We start from the raw sequence: 21,658 nt of genomic DNA, 5'->3' as shown, positions 1-21,658 counted from the left end.
GGGATGGGGTTGGCAGGTAGCTGTGGCTCACAGCCTCCTTCCAAGAGGTGGGGATCCCAGTGAGTTTTGCTGGAAGGGAATCTGCTTCCACTCACCTGCTTGGAGGTTGGCTATGGTTTTGAGATCAACTACTTAATCAGAGTTAGCTGAATTCGGTATGCTCAAAATGTGATGTCCTGATGATCATAAGCAGTACCACCTGGAATGCTGTTAGAAACACACATTCTCAGGCCCCATCCCAGAACTACTGAGTTAGAAACTGGGGTGGTTCCAGGCATCTATCTGAACACACACACCCTCTAGGTGATTCTAATGCACCCTAATATTTGAGAACTGCTGCTCCAAAGATGCCTCTCTTCTCCAATTCAAATTGACACCCTAGCCTCTCTAGTAAACTGGTTTCTGCTTTGTATGGCCTAATGAAAAGATATGACTTACCTTAAAAAATTATTCCTTCAAAATTCTCTGACAATTTTCCACCCATCACACACTTTAGCCTAAAACTTTATGATGCATTTTAGTTGAGGCAAAGGGAATCTCGTTTCTACTTTCTGAGAGAATAGAACTCCAGAAGTTTATTCTTAACAACTTTAAACAAGATAATTTCCACAGGAGCTCAATCATCCTTACAGTGATGTTTATTGTTACGGAATATTTCCTTGCATAAGATGATAATTAAGGATGGGACTCACCCTTCCGTGTTGTATTTTCTCAAAAAACAATTATCACCATCAAACATGCTATATATTTTACCTGTTTATTTCATTTTTTGTGTGTCTACCCCTGAATGAATGTATGCTTCATGAAGGCAAACGCTTTTGTCTGTTTTATTATCTGCTGAGTTCCCAGGACTTTGGTCAGTACTTGACATCCTGTATACACACTCAGAAATTATTTGTTGAATGAAGATATGAAAGTTGGGCTTCAAGAATGTGTTTCAGAAGTTCTGGAGATTTCTGTTTATTAACTCATTGAAGAAAATTATGGGTTTTATTCTTATTTCTAATTGTGAGAATGCTTAATGTCACAGGCTACATAAGGGCCTCAGAAGTCACATTATTTTTGTGCAGTGTGAACAGGAGAATTTACCAGACTGCCTTGGAAGTTGGTACCTAGGAGTATGCTACAGGGCGTCATGAGCTGGAACTGAATAAGACATGCCCAAACAGGAGAGTCAGGGGAGAATAATGATCTCAAACTAACAGAAAATAATTTTTGTCAGTAACTTTGAGCATGCCAGTCTGCTGTTTGTGCAAGAATTCTCATTTGTAGGAGTTGATTCTTCTGGATGGTAAATCTGTTAATTGTGCTGGGCCTAGCAGTAGTTGTGCTAGGCCAAACACTTTCCAGGATGCAGTATTTCCATCTTCCTGTTTGCACATCTTATAGCTCCCACTTCACAGATGTTCAATGTTTTCTCACTTGTTGATGATCCCATTTTGACACAGTAGAGTTGGTTTCCACCCTTGAAGCACTGTGGGGGCAATAGGCAGACACATTTGGAAGTGGAGGCTGTAATCAGAGAGACAGACAGTGTGACTCACCACAGTACATTAGGGTTTGGTTTTATCTAAATCATCCCCAGGGTGGTGAGCTCCTTGATGGTGTTAAATTAACTTTGGTCTAAAGCTTTCTCTAATGAATGAGAAAGCCAAAAGATAAAAATTAAAAACAAAACAAAACAAAAACAACAAAACAACCCAACAAAGGCAATGACCCCAAAGACCCAACTGTGATTGAATAGAGAGATCTGTATATGAGAGACTAGAGGGCACTAGTAAGCCAGTAAGCTTAAAGAGTTGGCCTATTTCTGGCACTTCCCCCTGTCTCACTGTCCACATCCAGTGAGGATTTGCACTATCTCTGGCACCCCCCTCTCACTCACTGCCTACATTCAATCAGGCACTAGTCCTATCAATCCATTTCTCCAATGTCTTCAGCCTGTCCTTTCTGTTTTTTTTTATTTTTATTTTTAACATCGGCATTGCCTAAGTACATTTATAGTTATCATTTGTAGAGCAGGTACTGTGAAGCCACACAATATGCTAAGCATTTTACATGCTTTATTTTTTTGAACCCTTACAACAAACATGAATAGGCTATCATACTAATTCTACAGAAGAGGACACTGAGCTCAAAGAATGTAAGCCCTTTGCCCATGGCCACACAACTAGTAAATGGTAGAAGCAGGATTTAAATAATACATGACTCACAGGCCTGAGCTCTTTAACATACCTCTATATCACATTTGTTTCTTTCTTTCTAGAATATTATTGGGTTATGCCTGGGGATCTGTATTTTTAATAGGCAGTTAAATTGAGTGATTCTCCTATGAGGCCTGCTTTTGGAATCACCAAAGCACTTCATAATTCATTTAAGTCTTATGTGGATGAAATAGGTTTAAAACAATCATTTAGGGATAAAGTTACCAAAGCTGAGTATATTAAATTAATTTTGAACGAAGGTTTATAGGCTCATATATTCTCTATGTATGTTTTAGTCAAAGGTCGAGGTCTTCCACAGTTTGGCCTCAACTTCCGTCTTCAATATTATCTTTTTTACTTTCTCCATTTCAAGTAGATTAACTGTCTGTTTCCCCAACCAGACCCCAAAGGTGCTCCAGTTTTTGTCCTTTCTCCTATGTCATCTGCCTCTTTTGCCAGACTGATGTGCTCTTTCCCACTTCTCCCCACATGTCCAGTTTCTACAAGTCTTGCCTCCTCAATGAAGCATTTCATAGCAACATGACCATATTCTGATCTTTTGATCTGTTCTTTTCTTTTTTTTTGAGACAGGGTCTTACTCTCCCAGGCTGCAGTGCAATGGCACAATTATGGCTCACTGTGCCCTTGAACTCCTAGGTTCAAGAGATCCTCCCACCTTAGCCACCCAAGTAGCTGGGACTACAGGTGCACCCAACCATGCTCAGCTAATCTACTACTCTTCGTAGAGACAGGGTCTCATTATGTTGCCCAGGCTAGGCTCAAACTCCTGAGCTCAACTGATCCTCCTGCCTTCGTGTCCCAAAGTGCTGGGATTATAGGCGTGGACCACAATGTCTGACCAGATTTTCTCTTTTTTCTTTTTCTTAACTTTTATTTTAGTTTCAGGGATACATGTGTTAAGTTTGTTGTATAGGTAAATTGCATGCCATATGGGTTTGGTGTACAGATTATTTCATCACCCAGGTAATAAGCACAGTGCCTGATGGGTAGTTTTTTAATCCTCTCCCTCCTCCCACTATCCACCCTCAAGTCAGCTCTGGTGTCTGTTATTTCTTTGTGTCCATATGTTCTCATTGTTTAGCTCCTGCTTACAAGTAAGAACATGTGGTATTTGGTTTTCTGTTCTTGTATTAGTTTGCTTAGGATAATGGCTTCCAGCTCCATCCATGTTGATGCAAAGGACATGATCTCATTGTTTTTTATGGCTGCATAGTATTCCATGATATATTTGCACCACATTTTCTTTATCCAGTTTATCGTTGATGGGTATTTAGGTTGAGTCTATGCCTTTGCTAATGTAAATGGTACAACAATAAAATACATGTGTATGTATCTCTATGATAGAATGATTTATATCCCTTTGGGTATATACCCAGTAATGGGATTGCTGGGTCAAATGGTAATGATGTTTTAAGTCCTTCAAGGAATTCTGTTTCAAGTTCTTTGAGGAATCGCCACACTGCTTTCCACGACGGTTTAACTAAAGCAGATCTTTTATTTAGCCAAATTTTAGTAGTGTAAACTTGTCAGTACCATATCTGACATTTTTGTATGCATTCTTATTAGTTAGCTTTTCATATGTCTTTTCCCCAAGACAATGATAAGTGCTTTTTTGGAGAGCAGTGTGGCTCATGTGTCCTATCAGCTTTTAACAAGGCACTCAATTAATTCTTCTGGATCAACCGATTTGAAATTCCGAATTGTGGGTGCAGGTATAAGTGTACAAAAAAGAAATTTATTTAATGGATCTAGAATAATTCATGTTGCCAAAATACCTGAGTCAGCGTGAGTATTAGCAATGAGGTCATGAATGAATAGCTTATTTTAGGCAGACATCAATTCTTTCCCATGTGTCTCAACTGATAGGGAAAAATAGGGAAAGGAAGTAGGGAGATACTCATATGCACCACATGCCTGGGCATCTTGCCCTTGGTAGGAAACATTTTATGGAAAAGCATGCATTTCCTTACTATGCTCTCTGTCAACCAGCTAGAGAAGATTCTTGTTCATTGTTGGAAAGAATGTTCTTGTCTATTGTTGGAAGGGATGGAGTTTGGTGAAAGACAGGGGACTATTCCACCTCTGGTTAGGACATCAGTTCCTTAGGTTTTTGGAAGGGCCACAGTCATTACCCTTTTAGTATGGATATAGCTTAAATGTTCTTTGCCTAATTATTTTCAGAACTACCAGCACCAAAAGACCCTTCCCACCACCTCTACTAATTCATCCTTCAACACTCAGTCCTCACGCTTCTATGCTTAAGAAACCCTTCCAGACCAGGAGATATTTCTCTCTCTTAATGCTCTTATCACATCCTGACTTGCACTAAAGTGATTCATGTAATTATTGTCTAATGTTACTCCTCCAAAAATTTGAGGGGTAAAAAGGGTGCCTCATCTTAAAACCATTATCATGCCTTGAACAGTGACTTACACATTGGCTACTAAATGGATGTTGGCTGAATAAACTTCCCCTTCCTGTTGGTTGGTGGTAGATATTTCTGAAATTCAGAAAAATACTTAATATCTATAAAATAGGCTTCTGGGGGATTTCACTCATGTTGTAACTTTTGAAAGGTGACCTTCATATTACTTTGAAGTTCTATTTTAAAGTTTTTTAAAATTTCATTTTAGATAGAGAAGGAAAAGAGTAACTAAGAGCACAATGTAATCAAGAACACAGTTTAATCAAAGTGACATTCAATTGAACTGAAAATTACTAATATTCCAACTTCCCATGAGTGGCCTGGGTATAAAGTACATTTTTAGCTTTCTCTGTCTTCATAAATGCTATCATTTGTGTATTGATAGTTTTCTATAGTGCTAATCCAAACAGAACCCTCTGTGACATTTACTTTTGCTCACCAATTAAAGAAAGCTAGCACAGAAAGATCATATCTTTAGAGGAAAAAAATGCTTTGAGTTTCCTGATTGTGTGCAGAACCAAAAAATATTTTAAATTGCCTAAATATATCTTCTATTAAGAAATGTTCATGTGTTAGTTTGACTACCCAAAGCATTCTGTTAATTTCATAGTTTTTAGTACTTTTTTTAAAAAACAAACTTAGACTCCTCAAGTATGTGAGGATTTAGATATGTGTACAGCAAAGGGGTAATAGTAAAGACAGGTATTTTGATAAAATTGTAAACTGTTATTTTTCACTCATGCAGATTTGAAAAAAAAATTTGGGGAAGATAGCAAAAAAAGAGAAGGTAGCAAAAAAAATAAATTATTTCCAATAGAAGAGTTCTCTGAAGACTGCTTCTCTATGATAAATAAGGAACAATGGAAGGTAACACTAAATACAGCCCCAAATGCCCGACCTATCTATTACAGTACAGTCAGGGAACAGTTCTTACCTTCCCTGCTGACCAAATTTTATTTTCTCTATGTATTTTTGACAATAATGTTCTTACACTACATTTCTCAGATAAAAAGTTTATATTTAAAATAAAAATGATGTTGCAGAATACTTTCAGCTCTTTTCTATCACAAATTATTGTTTGCAAGAGACGTCAGTTGAGGGATGGTGTCGATCAAGCATCAAAAAAAATGAATAGTAGAGTTTTTGCCTAGAAAGTTATTTAATAGTGATTAGAATTAAGCAACGTGCATATCAGGCCCTAGTTTTCTGTATCTTATATAGAATTGCCTTGTTTAGACATGGCATGAAGGTTGAAAACCCCAGATACTGGCGTCCTGAGTTGTCACCATCAGATGCCAGCTATGTCCACCTTCTGTCATGTTTCAATCTTGTGGCCTGTCAAGGGAGCTGAAGCTTGATAATCAACTTTAAGTGGATCAGGAAAGACCTGGTTTTGAGTATTAAGACCTCTCCCCTTTCCAGGACTGAGCTGAAGAACACTGGGCCACAAAGTCAAAAAAGAGTCAAGAAGAACAATATGGTTTTTGTCTTTCTTTTTGCAAAAGTAAGGTGGTTTCGGCAGATTCCTTTGCATACTTTATATTCCAATTTAAGATAATTTTTTGGAAGATGTTCCACAAAGGAAATAGCTCTAACTCTTTGGGTTCTGTTGTAATCTCCAATCCTTCTTTTGAAAAAGATATAAAGCTTAGTTGGGCTATTTCAGGGTCAAACTTCATCTTGGAGTGAATGTACTGCTGTGAAGTCCCTGCCTCGAAATAATTCACAAATGTAATGTCTATGGCCACTAAACTTAGGGAAAATGGAAATAGAATGCTACTCCTTAAGTATTAAATTGGCAGAGATACAAAGGAGTGATAACTCCAAGGTTTGGTGAGAGTGTGGGGAAGCAGTCTTTACTACATGTTCTATGAAATATAATATGGCAAAACATTTCTGGATAGGGAGCCAACATATTGTATCGATAAAAAATTAATATTTAAAAATAATATTTACCTAGAAATGTCCCTTTCTAAGCTATATCTGAAGGATGTAATCTTAGATCACAGATTTATTTGTGATAGATTTAGGTATGATGGCACTATTTATGATAGCAAAATACAGGAGAAAAAATTTAAATGCCTAACCAGAGATTGGTTAAATAAATCTTAGAATACCCATATAGACTTTTGCAGACATTGAGAATTATGCGGCCGAATAATATATGTTGACATGAAAACAGTTCCATGACATAGTAAGTGAAAAAACAGCAATATATAGAATAACATGTAGAGTATGATCCAATTTTATATTTTAAAAATTTGTAGTATATGCAGGGCCACTCCTGAGATGTTTGAGACCCAGGGGCAAATTTTTTTATGGGGTGCTTATCTATAAACTATTAGAGTCACCCCAAATTAGAGTGTCAGCATCATACTGGCTTTCTAATTTCAAGCAATCTTAAGCAAGAATGCCCTGCTGGCTAGCAGGAGCAATTTGTTCACCAAGCTATTTTCTGAGAATGAGGGTCTAGTCTGGGCCAGAGATGACTCCACAGGCATGAGCCCAGAGCACTTTGGGGCATCTGGCTGACCCCGTGTGTGATGGGGTGGAGAAGCAGTACAGAGCTGGAAAGTATAACGGTGCCTGGGTTCATGTGGGATGCTGTCTGGGCTCAGGGTGTCCTGCTTGAATAGTATTGTCAGCCTTGGCTTGACCAGGCACAGAAGGAAGACTTAAAGAAATTTCAGGAAGATGCTTTGGCAATGCAAAATCCAGTCCTACCTGGACAGCACTATTGGCCTCAGACAGTCCCAAACACTAGAAGGAAACTTAGACAATTCTGGTGAAGGCCCTCCAAAGCTGGGGCTCGGAGGGATGCCTGAAACATGAGATCAGGACAGGTGCTCTTCCCTCTGGGGCCTAAGGGTGGTACTGATTACATATGCATAGAGAAAAGATTGGCAAGATATACACCCACATTACTACAGTAGTTATTTCTACTTGTGGGTGATTATAATTTTCCTTTCTGTCTAAATCATTTTATAAATTTTTTTTACAATGAAATCATTTTTGATTAAGGATAGGTTATTTTTAAGAAAGATGATGTACAAGCTGAGATGAAGGTTAAGTGAGAGCATTTAGTATAGTCACCACTGGAACTCACCTGAACATTTTTCCCAGTCGTAGCAGGTGTCATAGCCACAGGATTCTTTCTTTGTGCTGTTGGATGAAAGTCTTGTCCTTTCAAGACCCCATTCTAACTGGCGGCCATCTTGGCAGGAACCAATATGTAGAAAATGGAGTTGCTGATTATTTAAACATTTCTCAGCCAGAAACTTACAGGCGGGTGAAGTAAAGTAATCGTTGGAGTCTGTGTCAAACACACAGAGATCTTCTGAATAATGGCTGCCCAAGAGAGGAAAGCAAGCATTTCCACATGAAGATCAGAAAAAAACAGGGGGCATGTAGCCAATGTAGCGTGTTCACTCGCCAACCAGTTTTCTTTTGCCTGTTTTCCCCACCCCACTCCAAGCCCTGGGCTTGAGTAACAGGAAAAGGAAGCTGTTGATATAACTGAGTTTAAAGTTTTTACATGTGCAGAAGTTAAGTCTTTAAAACCAAAATGAGGCTGTTTTAATAAACAATCTCATTTTAAACAGGGAACTGGGCTGAGAGATAATTAAGAATCTTGCTACCCAATGGGGAAGGAGGAATTCAGCAGAGCACAGGAATGTCAGTTATGTGGAAAATTCATTTATTTCATGTCTGTGCTTCAAAAAGCTCAGCTCTTCCATCAAGTTGGTTACACTAGACTGGTTTTCCCAATTTCCAGACACAGTCTGTAGGGTATCTCTTACCTACAGTCTTCTTCTGGAGACATACAAATGCATCCAGATCCTGACTGTTTCTGTCCTGGCTGACAATGGCCTTTTAATTTTGTTAGAGTATCTGAAACAAAAGAAAAAAAGGAGAAAAGAACAGTGCACAGTACGGATTCTAAGTGATAAGCTTGAATTCAGAGAAGAGGCAGTGGTAAAGGATTCATATTTATCTCTTGGAGTTAGAGCATTCATTTTGGCTTCTCTAAATACATGGTCATTAAATATTCCATCTGAAAGGTCCTTTCCAGTGCACATGAGGTATCATTTTCCAACCTAAAATTGCTATTATGTTCAGATAACTAAAGAAAATGGAACCGTTGAAATTTTTGTTCATTTGTTTTTCAAATATTTATTGAGTGTGCATGATATTCCCATCACTCTGTAAGGTTCTGGAGAGAGTAGATTGAGCATAAACTGACCCAGATTATATATATAATATATATAATTGTTGCCTTTCTTAGTGCTATTAAAGAGCATATAATAAAAAATTGATGTAGCTAGAAAGATTAGAAAAGGTAAAATGAAGAAAGAAAAGTGAGGCTGTTCAATGCAGAGGAAACATAAGGTATGGAAAAGTTCAAATGGGAGGCAGTGGCTGGGCATAGTGGCTCACGCTTGTAATCCCAGCACTTTGGGAGGCTGAGGCGGGCAGATCACAAGGTCAGGAGTTTGAGACAAGCCTGGTCAATATGGCAAAACCCCATCTGTACTAAAAATACCAAAATCAGCGGGGCATGGTGGCACACGCCTGTAGTCTCAGCTACTCAGGAGGCTGAGGCAAAAGAGTCACTTGAACCTGGGAGACAGAGGTTGCAGTGAGCAGAGATTGTGCCACTGCATCCTAGCCTGGGCAACAGAGTGAGACTCCATCTAAAAAAAAAAAAAAAAAACGGAGGCAGCATGAGAGTTTCCTGGAACTGAGAGAACCCAGTGTGGTTGAAGTGCTGAAAAACAAGAGGATGGAACAAGCTGTGGCCAGAGAGGTAGGTGTCTGGTAGGCTCTGTGGGGGGCTAATAGGGTCTTTGAAGGGTTTTGTCTTCATTTTATAAAGAGTAGACAGTCTCCGATGGGTTTTAAGCAGGGAGTGGTGTAACAAAATCAGCCCTCGATTTTGAAAAAAAGAAATTAATTCTGGCTTCTGTGCAGAGAATGGATTTGAAGAGGCATGGTGGTCAATAGGGCTCCAGGGAGCTAATCTATGAGGTTATTGTGGTAGTTCAGGTGAAAGAGGATGATAATTTGGACCAGGGTTCCAGAGGTGGAAATGGAGAAAAGTGGATAAACTTGAGACACAGCTAGCAGGTAAAACAAGTGATATTACCTATTATGGGTAAGTTATTAGAGCTGTCAATTATACGATTCTTAGGCTTCTGATTTGCATAAAAGAATTACATGGCTGGGCGCGGTGGCTCATGCTTGTAATCCCAGCACTTTGGGAGGCCGAGGCGGGCGGATCACGAGGTCAGGAGATCGAGACCACGGTGAAACCCAGTCCTACTAAAAATACAAAAAAAAAATTAGCCGGGCGTGGTGGCGGGCGCCTGTAGTCCCAGCTACTCGGAGAGGCTGAGTCAGGAGAATGGTGTGAACCCGGGAGGCGGAGCTTGCAGTGAGCCGCGATTGCGCCACTGCACTCCAGCCTGGGCGACAGAGCGAGACTCCATCTCAAAAAAAAAAAAAAAAAAAAAAAAAGAATATACATTGGTGCCTTACCCGAAATAGAAAATATTAGAAAATGCTTAGTTTTAGGAAGGAAGGGTGATGAATTAAGAGTTCCCCTCTGTAGATGTTGACTTTATGGTATCTTTAAGACATCCGAAAAACATAGATATATAGGAATTTAGATATTCATGTCTAAATCTCAGTGGCGAAGTCTGTGCTAAAGATTTAAATCTGTTATTAGTCTATGGGGGAGTCACTGAAGCTATGCGTGTGGGTAAGATTCTTCAGTAGGAAAGTGCAGTGTGAGGCTAGGGGACAGATCCAAAACTTGGGAAACTCCAGTGATTAATGTCCAAGCACTAGCAGGAGCCTACCAAAAATAGAGGGCAACAGCCAGAAATGTCGGAGCTAAAGAAGAATATGAAGCCAAGGAAAGAACATATGTGCAGAAGGTCAACATTGCTGAAGGCTGCTGAGAGGCCAAAGAAGATAAGGAAAAAAAAAAAATCCATTAGATTTAGCAATATGGATGTGAATGGCTTGAAAGTCAGATTTTCTTACAAGAATCAATGGAGAAATGCAGCTCCTAAATGTAGGTATTAATCCCTGCATGACATTCTAGGCACTAGGACATTATGATGGGAAAAGAAAAAGAAAGGAAGGATGGAAGGAAGAAGGTGGAGGAGAGGAGAGGAAAGGAGAGGAAAAAAGAAAGAGAAAGCAGATGTTAATCAAATAATTATAATAATGGATTTAGAATTAAGGGCTGAGACAAGTATTCTGAAGAAAGGGAACATGGTTTCAGGAGACCACATACTATAAAGACTCCAACTGGGAAGATTAAGGAAGGATTCATAAGGAAATTACACTTGAACCAAGATGAGGAACTGAATAGCATGTCGGCGAGGGAGGGGGATGGAAATAGAGGGAGTGACACTGGGGGTGTATTTATGGAAGAGGGAACCTTGGTTTCTTTGCTCATGTTGAGGCCCACCTAGAGAACCTGGACCTGAAGCTGAACTCCTCAGTCTATTGAATGAAACACATTTTTTTGATCCGGATCTGACTATTCAGGCATCCCCAGAACCAAAATGACCTGGTGAGCAAGTCAATTGTCAAGGCAAGACTGGAGGCTCAGCTCACTCTTCCTCCTCTTAGCTTATCAAGTAGAAGGTTTGATAAGGAAAGGTGGCTCATGTTAGAAGCAAAAATAAAGATGTAAAAAATTCCTAGGTTTCTTATTCGCAGTTGTTTTCATTTCCTTCTATTACCGCCATTCTATCTGGTGAAACTTGGCCCGGAACTCTCATGAACTTGGAGACCTATCCTTCCGGTAAGGCTTTAGCTACTATGGTTTACATTGTGGTGATATTGTTTACCTATGCCTCTTTGCCCTTTGTAATTCTACATTTAGGCCTGAGAGGAGCAGCAAGGTATACATTGTTTCCAAAACGAATCAATTCAGTTTTCAAGTGGCACAGAGCCTTGCTCTATCACTACAGGTTTGAAATTGTCAATGATCTTATGCAAGGAATCTGCTCTTCCAATCAGCCTCAGGTTGAAGCAGTGCTGGGACTCAGCTGCCCACACCTCCCAGCACAGGAGCAGCAATACTCCAGTCTGTAAAGTGCTCAGGGCAAGAGGATCCTCTGAAGGGCTAAAAAGGAGGAGTTCGGGTCTGGGGGGGAAAGAAAAAAGTAACTGTGTAGCATCTCACATCTTCATGAAGCAGAACTTTTTCACATTGAAAGAATTAATAATGTTTCCTTGCCTGAAAGTGTCTTTACCTCACAGTGTCGGGTTTTATTTATGATTGTCTTTCTCTTTCTGTGAATCCCCTTATTGGTCTTTCTGTCAATATTATTGGAGAGAAAGCATATGAAATAGGCTATGTATTTCCTTTATCTAGCTTTGGAACATTTTGTATTTCTCAGTTTGGATTATAATTTTAATTTCTAATCTAAGGGCACGTGTGTGCACATGCATGCATATGCCCTTATGAGGATACTGCCTATGGTGCCTAAAAGATCCTAACTTTCTGAAGTCTATGGCTTCCACATACATTCATTCCACTGACACTTACGTTCCTTGTAATTTATTATTATGATCAGGAGTCTAGTGAAACCAAGACACAATACTTACCTGAAGTTGTCACTAATTTCCATGAGATCGCTTTACTGATAATTTTATTTAAGGTTATTCAAAAGGTTAACTTTCTCTCTTTCTTTCACACGTTATAAAAGCCCAGAAGAGAATAAAGGAGGCAGGATGGCAATGAGCTTAGGGAATTAGCAGAGCTATTGCATAGTTCCTGTTTGACCCACACTGTCTGAACTTGCATCTTTTTTAGCCTCTCAGTGCTTAAGAAATAGAATGGCTGTAGAGGCTATACTACCAATCTCAGGGTGCACCACCTATCAGACCCCAGAACACTGAGCTGCTACTCACCTTTTTCACAGGTGAGAGAGTTTGAAATGGGTGGTGTCCAGGAATTCCCCTGGCATGTGTACCTTGATGGCCCAGCAATAACAAAGCCTTTAGGGCAAGTTAGCTCAATGGATTCACCAATTCTATACAATCTCTGAAATGGTGTAATTGTCAGGACTTCCCGCACAACTGGCTTGATGCACTCTGTCCCTGCAAGAGAGCAATATTTCGTATGTGTTTAGTGGAGCAGAATAAACAACAAATTTAGGCAAATTTTATGCAACCAAAAAGGTGATTTTGATGAGATTTACTGCATCTGTTCAGCTTTGGTGCCTCCTTTTGATCAGAAAACCTGGGGGATAAGAATCCTGGGCTTTCCCTGAGACCCTTCATTGAAAAATTCCCTTTAGTTTCATTATCTGAGGTTCCCTTGCTAAAGAACTGGTTCCAGACACATCTAACTTTTATGAAATCATTGGGACCTTTTCCTTTCAAGAAACACTTTCTTTTCTCTTATCCTTAGTGGATTTCTCCAAATGGAAGTTACCACGCTGTGAGTGATGCAGAGTGATGGGCATTCTAATTGACACTGGTCTCAACTCTGCTTCATGGTCTCCCACAATAAGTCTTTGGAGTCCCATTCAAGCCTTATTTGAATCTTGTTTTTTACTTTACTCTAGCACAGATATGTGCAGAGCCTAAAGCTCATTCACTCTTTCTCAGCAAAGAATGTGAACATGCGCCAAGGAGTAGTGTCTTGGTGAAAACTACATCTTACACAAAATCCCATCTTACACAAAATCCCATCTTACACAAATTCCCATTTCTGATACATAAAGAGTGTAAATATCATCTTCTTGAGACTCAGCATTTTGTGTCAATTTGAACATTCGGCAAGGCAGATGTCTGTAGTTAGATACAGCTTGCAGACTTCCTGGATTTCTTTTGAAGTGCATACTTCACAGTCCTGTGTGTGTGACAGTAATAGGTAGGAGCAGGAACACTGAAATATGGAGATATCTGGAAATCCAGTTTTAGCAAATGAGCCCTTCTATTTATTTTCTGCTTCACAAAATCTTTCACCAGAGTTACTAAAAACTAGTAAAATGTATTGATCTAAGAATGTGATTTTACTGCTTTTATATTGGGCATATTCATTCTATAAAGTAATCAAGCAAAATTGTTTGCCCAGTTCTCACGTTGGCATTCCACATCCCCTTGTCTCCAGGTCCCGTCTGGTAAGCATCTGAAGTACTGGTATCCAACAGTTTCAAAGCCAGTAAGGCATGAAATTTCAACATCTTCTCCAACCAAGTATAGTTTCTTTTCATTCTTAATTAAAGCAGAAACCAGAAATTATTAATGCTATGAATAACACTCTCTAAACTCTTTAGACTCACACTGATCCTTTCTATCCTTCACTTCTGGATCTACTCAGTCACCAAGTCCTCTCAATTTCTACTTCTAAAAACCTGTTAAAGTTCTCTGCTTCCTGTTGCCATCATTGTTTTTCTTCATGATATTTATTGTTTCTTACTAGGGCAACTTTATAACTGGTCACTCTTCTAATCCATCTCCCTAAATTGATTAGGGTTTTGTTTGTTTGTTTTTTTAACTTGAAAACTTGCTCCCCTGCTGGGAATGGTGGCTCATGACTATAATCCCAACACTTTGAGAGGCTGAGGCAGGTGGATCACTTGAGTCCAGGAGTTTGAGACCAGCTGGGGCAACATGGCAAAACCCTGTCTCCACAAAAATACAAAAAAGTAGCCAGAAGTGGTGGCATGGCCTGTGGTTCCAGCTACTTGGGAGGCTGAAATGGGAGGATTGCTTGAGCTCAGAAGGTTGAGGCTGTGGTGAGCCATGATTGTTCCATTGTACTTCAGCGTGGGCAACAGAGTGAAATCCTATCTCAAAACAAAAACCAAAAAACAAACAAAAAAAACCCAAAACAAAAAAAATAGAAGAAACCAAAAAACTTTATATATGGGATGTCCTACTATTGCTAGAATAGAAAAACCATATACTCACCATGTAGTGACTATAAACTGAATAAATAATATAGCTTACATATAATGCAAACATATGCAGTTGCTATTGTGACTGAGTGCAGATCATTTAAAAATGTTACTCAATTCCTAGTAACCCATTGGTCATTATATATTTTCCCAATTAATGGATTGTACAACTACTATCATATTGCTGGGGGGTGGGGGCGGTTCACTACAATTTTCAAGGTAAAGTGGGTCTTACACTTCTTAGTTTGGAATATTTATTTTAAGTTACTTTACCACCCTCACCTCCTGCCATTTCCTCCCATAAAACCTATACTCTAGCAAAACAACACCTTGCCATTCTTTGAACATAAACTTCTTTTTCATGCCTCCATGTCTCCACTTGGCTGTTTCTTGTATCCTCAACACCTTCTCTCTTCCCTTCTCTCAAGACCAGCTCAAATAGAACATCCTTTGCAAAAATCTTTGATTTCCCTAGTATCATGAGGTACAACGTCCTTTCAGTTCTAAGGGAAACTCATGCAAAGCTCTATTTTTATAATGTTTGTCACGTTTAACAGCCCCACCCCTGATCCGTTAGTGGCAACTCCACAACCAGATCTCTGTCTCATAAATCTTTACACAGGCCTTAATTCTTTGCTGAAAGAATACAAAACATTATCCTTCTTAAGGAGCTAGTAATGCAATACAATTTTCCTTTACCGAGAGGGGCAAGAGTACCAAGAATTGACTAAGCAGTTGTTCTCTGAGAATTGAAGTTGGGAACTTTGAGAGTGGTGAAAGCTTAATTGTCAGCTTATGTTGTTACTTGGCCATATGGTTAAACTCGTCTCCTAGAAGATTCTTAATTTTCTGGATACAAAAACTACCATCCTACTGTTGGTTATTACTGATAAGGCTTTGTTTCCAAGGGAAATGGACTAATGATTTGGATGTTTTATTCAAAGGCTGCACATTTTTTCTTGCATTTCTTCTGAAATAAGTTATTGCCTTAAACTTTTGTTTGTATTTCTTGTTTCTTATGAATCTGTAACATATAAGTGTATGTTGCAATAATCAAACTTAGGGAAGTACATCTAGTAGACTGACTAAACAAAAAACCTTGCCAAAAGTCCCTGTCACTTGCCTACAGAGGTTGGACTTGTCTGTTACTCATTAAATAAATACACTTGTGTGCAATAACATCATTGCTGTGGCCTGGAATTAGGCATATCTGCCTCTATTTGAATCTATACAAGGGGCATTTTGCCACTAGAAATTCCAGAAGATGCCTATTAGGAAAAAATAAAATTTTATTATATTTGAGTAAAAACTATTGCCAGACAGAGACCAGGCCTTTAGTAAAGAGCAAAATAAAATAAGAAATGAATTTATCCATGAAAATGGGAATATATAATCTAACCTTATAAAATGAGTTAGAAGAATAACGCATCACTGTTGAAAGCCTTTGTGTGTTTTTAAAATGAGAATGTCAATAATTTTAATGGTCTTTGTATGCAGCCAGAAGAAATAGATTAAAAGTTATTTTGGTATCTGGATCTGCCAATATGTGATTTTAAGGATAATGTCCTAGGGCAGGGGCCAGCAAGCTTTTTCTATAAGTGGCCTGGATAGTCATATGTAGGCCATATGGCGTCTGTTGAAATTACTCACCTCTGCCATTATTGTATGAAAGTAGCCATAGACGATATGTAAACATATGAATGTGGTTGTGTTCCAATAAAAATCAAACTTTATTTTTTTTAAGTGGCAGGTCAAATTTGGCCTTTGGGCCATAGATTGATGGCTCTTGTTCAAGAGAATTGGTTCCCAAAGTGTGGCTCCTAAACCAGCCGCATCCATATTACCTAGGAATGTATTAGCAATGGATATTTCTGAGCCCTTCCCAAAACTTTCTGGATCAGAAACTCGAGGAGTGAGACCCAATGATCTGTGTTTTAACAGGTCCTTTGGCATATTGTAGAGTTTGAGAACCTATTTTCTAGAGTAAAGACTAATTAAAATTACCTTCCTCTGAAATATTTCCTCCCCATAAACTTTAAGGTATGGTCCTCATGCATGGGCAGAAGACAAGTGAATATGGAAGATATATTAGCCCAGACTACACTCCATGAATAAAACTATTTGCTAGCCTTAGAGAATTGAGTGTTGTTGATCTTTTATCATAAGTGTGATACAGTTGGGAAAAGATTAATGTAAAGATATTACTAAGTTTAAGAAACGTAAAATGAAATAGGGAGCATGCCTTCTGTGATCACTTTTAGATATCATGTATCACCTGAACAATTTATGTCTAAAGGCATAGATCTGTCTGACAAAAAGTATTCAGCTTTTAAAAAAATCGTAGAAACATATTGTGGCTTAGTAAAAAAAAGTTGAAACTTAAATGTATGTGAAAATGGTTTTGACTGCTTAAGAGTTCTACAGGTTTCTAACCTAATAAAACAATACAGAATAAACACCTCCATGATTATAGCCAGTCTAGTGTGTTTCTCTAAACATTCCTTAGGTAAGGGTATCAGTTTGCTCAGACTCTGAAATAGCCAGATCTTACTTGCAAATTCTCACAAGTCATACGATCTTATATTATACTGAAGTTCTATTATCTTTCCAAGAAACCCAAGTAATCTGCTATCCTTTAGCCTAACAACTGGCTATGAAGACATCTCTAGGAAATTCAAGATGAAAGAGTGGCAAAGTGTTTCTAAATATTATTTTGTACTTTTAAAGTCAACAGGAGGTTATTCGAATAGGAAAACAGTAACTCTAATTAAAAGACAAGCTATACTTCTCGAGGTTTTTAAAACTAAAACCAAAAGTGAGGTTTGGGATGCTGACCCGGATAAATCCATTTTCTGGAGGAACTGGCTGAGGACACCCGGAATCTGCTTCCATCTCAGGAAGATCGACCTCTTTCATTTCTTCGTCATCATTGATACATGGTTGTCCACTAACAGGGAAACATAAATATGTGTGTATATGTATGTATGTACACACATTTACATGTGTGTATATGCTTATGTGTATACATATGTACACATTGCATACATATATGTATTAAATAGAAAACATTACACACAGAAAAAGGCACAGCAGTAGACCCAGTGGCTCATTAATATTCTGTGTTGGCATAGGTAAAGTTCTAATTATTTCTTTACTTAGCAGTAGACTAATAACAATTTGACTCTCAATGTTGTTGAGAGTTAGGGCAAAATGACCCATTCTTTTCCCTAACCCGGCCTTACTTGTTTTCCATGATTGAAAATGTGCAGTCTTCCTCTTGTCGCTTCTCCCCCTCACAGTGTTTCCCTCCTTGTTGGGGGGCAGGATTATTGCATTCTCGGGTTCTCGATCTCTTATAAGTAGCATCACAGGTACTCCAGGAAGACCAGCAACCCCAGTGTCCATCTACTGCATCTGGAACACAGGGAGACTCACTCCTGTGGATCATGGTGCAGCTGAATTTGGGTTTGGAAGCGAGGCCAACCTGGTTTCCTCACTTTTTTCCTGAGTAACTTCCTTTGTGGGATATGATAGGGTTCTTCTAAGGATTAAAAGAAATTACCTGTGCAAGGGGCCTGATACATTGCCTGATTTCCTTTTAGACTTTGTTCCCATAAGCCTAAATAAAATGGCAACAAATGGCAATAATTATGAATTATTTTCAACTGTTAACAAGCCTCTGTATTCTTGGCTTTGGAGGCCTTTTAAAAATGTGCACTCATATATGTATAAACATAAACATCTTCTTAACGGAATGCATATTAACTTACATTTTTAAAGGTAGTAGGATACATTCTTACTCCCATGCCTTACCCCGTTTCTAAGGAGGATTTGAGGTAACTATGAAAATTACTTAGTCCTGTATGAAAACTTTGGTTGTGGCTTAATTTATTTTTTATTACAAAGCCATCCTCCTTCTATATTACAATACATAAGAGGCTTATAATATCAGAATCGTATATTTTATTTGATGTTATGTTTGATTTTTTATGTTATGAGCATTGTACATGTATTCTTGATATATAAATACATATATAATATATTCATATTCCTTAGATAGATACTGGTGTTATCCTCATTTTATGGATGAACAGATTGAGGCATAGGGAAACTGGGTAACTTTCCCAAGGTCACATAGTTGGTAGGTTACAGCTGAGACTCACACTTTTTGCAGGTTTATCTTCCCTCTGAGCCTGTACAAGGTGGAGGCTGCTAATAGAAGTTTTGTTTCTTTTTAATTGACCAACTTAGAATACTCTTTGGAGGGGAAAACTTATCTACCTCACAATAGATTCCCGATACTTACTGGATTTATAATCTGGAGACCGTCTCTCACAGTTCTCACCATAGGTGCCACTCTGACATACACACAGACATTCAGTCCCTGAGAGGGTGGGTCGGCCATTATTAGGGCATGGAGCACACTGACAAGGATCGAACTTGGCTGCATACTCTTGGAAAGCTTTCCTGAGGTTGTTCCGTTTTGTCACTGCACAGGGGATGTTTCTTACCAAGTCCATGATGGGGGCAAGCTAGGAGCAAATGGGAGAGAGGAGGTCCAGTCACATCCCCTTTGGTAATAGGTTGCTGTTACTGCCCAGCTTTCATGAAATGAGAGAGAAAGCCTGAAAATCCTACACTTCAAAGGGATTATTGCAGAATATAGTATTGCACCTGTTGAACCAGTAGGCAAAAGCCTTCTACCTGTGGACAGGTGTAATATATACGGCACTTACCTTCCCTAGAATTTTACTGTGAAGGAAGCCACATGGGAGGTGTTGCTTACTTGGTTATATGTCACGTTATTTATTAAGTATTCTATGCATGCATCAAAGCACTGAGATAGGTGACCAAGAGTTAGGCAACTCTTTACTGCTCTGCTGAAACCTCATTAAATTTGATTCAAGCAGCAAAAAGTTTAGAGAGGGTAAGAGAAGCTTTCCATGTTCTTTTTTCCCAGGGACAGTTTTGGCTTTTGTTGGAGTTAGATGAGAAAATGTGGAGTGGGAGAAAATGAAGAAATAAACTTGCCAGTAGGGTGAATGGAAGAATTACAGTAACAAATAATAGGCTAATGATAAATCAGTGCTCATTTTATTAACATCATAAAACCTCAAAGAAATAACCATCTAGTGCAATATGACTCGGAAGTACCCAGAGGGGCAGCTGGGTCTCATTTTTCTCTCATAACTTGTAGAGCTCAATACATCTTCACGCTGCATGCAAATGATTCTATTTTCATAATGATTGAAATCTTTTATCTTCATTTAAATGAAATGAACAAATAGCTTCTTTGGAGGCCTTTTAAAAATATGGATATGTTTGGGGGAAAACAGGTTCTAAATGGCATATGGCTGATACGTGGGTAAAGTATTCCATAAATAATAAATATCACCTTTTAATGTAATTACAACAAATGCAAAACTGGTAAATTCAATCAATAGTAATAGAAACAGGAAGTCAAATGGATCTAAAATCTCATTTATCTCACAGAGCTACAAATGAAGACTTAGGAGTATTCATCAAATAAGGAGTTGCAAGAAGAACACAAAAACCAGATTTATTGTATACATGAAAAAATAAAAAGTACTACTCAAGGCAAGTTTGAGCATTTTTATTCACTAAGTTCCATTTCCTAGTGTTTCACGCATGCTAGGAATTCTAAATACTGTACTGTTGAATGCTTGTTTGAATAGCAAAAGCATTAGACATGCAATTTAACATTTAAGAAAAGGTACATTGTGCATGAATACTAAAGAAAGGCATTTCTTTCATTGTCTGAGAAGAAAATGGAAAATAAATTGTGTGATGTGCAATTTGGGCTGTTAGAGAACTACTTTAGATCTCTTACCTGGAATAATTTTTACTCTTACCTCAAAGTCAATCACAGCAGGATTTTCCTTCACTGATTCTAACCACTCAGAAAATGTCTTCTCCTCCAAACCAGAGCTCCCTTTCTCCCATGCCAAAGCTGCTGCATATTCACTCCTTCCACCTCGAATCAGGGATATGGATTTCTCTGCTCCCTGTATAAATGAACCTACAAGGTGTTTCAATAAAAATCTCCATTTAATTTTACTGCAAATTCCTATTCTAAAAAAAAAAAAACAACAGCCTATTTGTACAGAAGGGAGAAGTAGATGGTACAGTATGTAGCTCCATTAAGTAAGCTAAGTGAAAAAGCAAGAGAACACTCCTCCTCTCTGTAGGGAGTTTAATAATAGAAATAATAATAACAGTACTAACAGCTACCATTTATTAAGCATCTGGTAGATGCCAGGCACTTTACACACATCTTACATAATTCTCATGACAACCCTGAGAAGTAGGTGTTATTATAAACGTTGAAGCCGAAAGTAATTTGTCCTGGAACACATGGTTACTAAGAGACAGGCCTAGGATGCAAATACAGCCCAGTCCTTGACTACTCTGCACCTTACTCTTTAATGGCAACCGCCCTGCTTCTGATTTATGTTAGCATATGTTTTGGGTGCCCAGACTAAGGTAAGTCACATGACTTCTGATAGCCAGTCAATTGACTGTCGTGGTGAAACTTCCAATTACGGGGAAAAAATGATGGAATGATTTTATATTTAAAGACAGAGGTGAAAGCACAACTAACACAGAAAAAAAAAACCATCAGGTTAAGAGTTGGCACAATGTTTCTTTAGACACAATGAGATTTACTGTTAAAATATATAGCACAACTCTTTCATACAAATTTCCATAACAATTTCCACTAACCAAATGGTAACTTTAACTGACAGGGATAGAGACTTAGTAATAAGGAATTGCCGTAAGATATAGTAGCAAATAAAAAGAAGGCTAGTGATATGAGTGATAGTTAGTGACATTAATTTGGTGTTTATCAGTAAGAACTAGCTATGCCCCCACTATTTAGAAATTCTACAGTAAGATAGTCTAGAATGATTAGGAAATGCATGAAATTGTCTTCCCATGAAGAAAGTAGTATGGCTGCTTTTAGAGTGAAGTGCATAACAAAACACAGGTATAAGGCGTAACAATACAAAGATATACAATGAAAATTTTAGAGGTTTTTGTATTTATTTTTCATA

General features: G+C 38.4%; 1 protein-coding gene across 1 annotated transcript in view; it reads right to left on the bottom strand.

Annotated features, from left to right (window-relative positions):
- Positions 1 to 944: 944 nt before the first annotated feature.
- C6 (complement C6) overlaps positions 945 to 21,658 on the bottom strand; it is a 117,524-nt gene continuing 96,810 nt past the window's right edge. Inside the window, exons 10-18 of the mRNA XM_055245763.1 lie at positions 20,456 to 20,622; positions 18,889 to 19,114; positions 17,825 to 17,996; positions 17,418 to 17,529; positions 13,764 to 13,896; positions 12,586 to 12,774; positions 8,451 to 8,541; positions 7,757 to 7,998; positions 945 to 1,512 (exon numbers count right to left, since the gene is read on the bottom strand). Of these exons, the coding sequence (XP_055101738.1) occupies positions 1,331 to 1,512; positions 7,757 to 7,998; positions 8,451 to 8,541; positions 12,586 to 12,774; positions 13,764 to 13,896; positions 17,418 to 17,529; positions 17,825 to 17,996; positions 18,889 to 19,114; positions 20,456 to 20,622 (1,514 nt within the window). The 3' untranslated portion in view covers positions 945 to 1,330. The remainder of the gene's footprint in view (positions 1,513 to 7,756; positions 7,999 to 8,450; positions 8,542 to 12,585; positions 12,775 to 13,763; positions 13,897 to 17,417; positions 17,530 to 17,824; positions 17,997 to 18,888; positions 19,115 to 20,455; positions 20,623 to 21,658) is intronic.

Source organism: Symphalangus syndactylus, chromosome 16, assembly GCF_028878055.3.
Source record: "Symphalangus syndactylus isolate Jambi chromosome 16, NHGRI_mSymSyn1-v2.1_pri, whole genome shotgun sequence".
Lineage (NCBI taxonomy): Eukaryota > Metazoa > Chordata > Mammalia > Primates > Hylobatidae > Symphalangus > Symphalangus syndactylus.
This window is presented reverse-complemented; position numbering and strand designations above follow the sequence as displayed.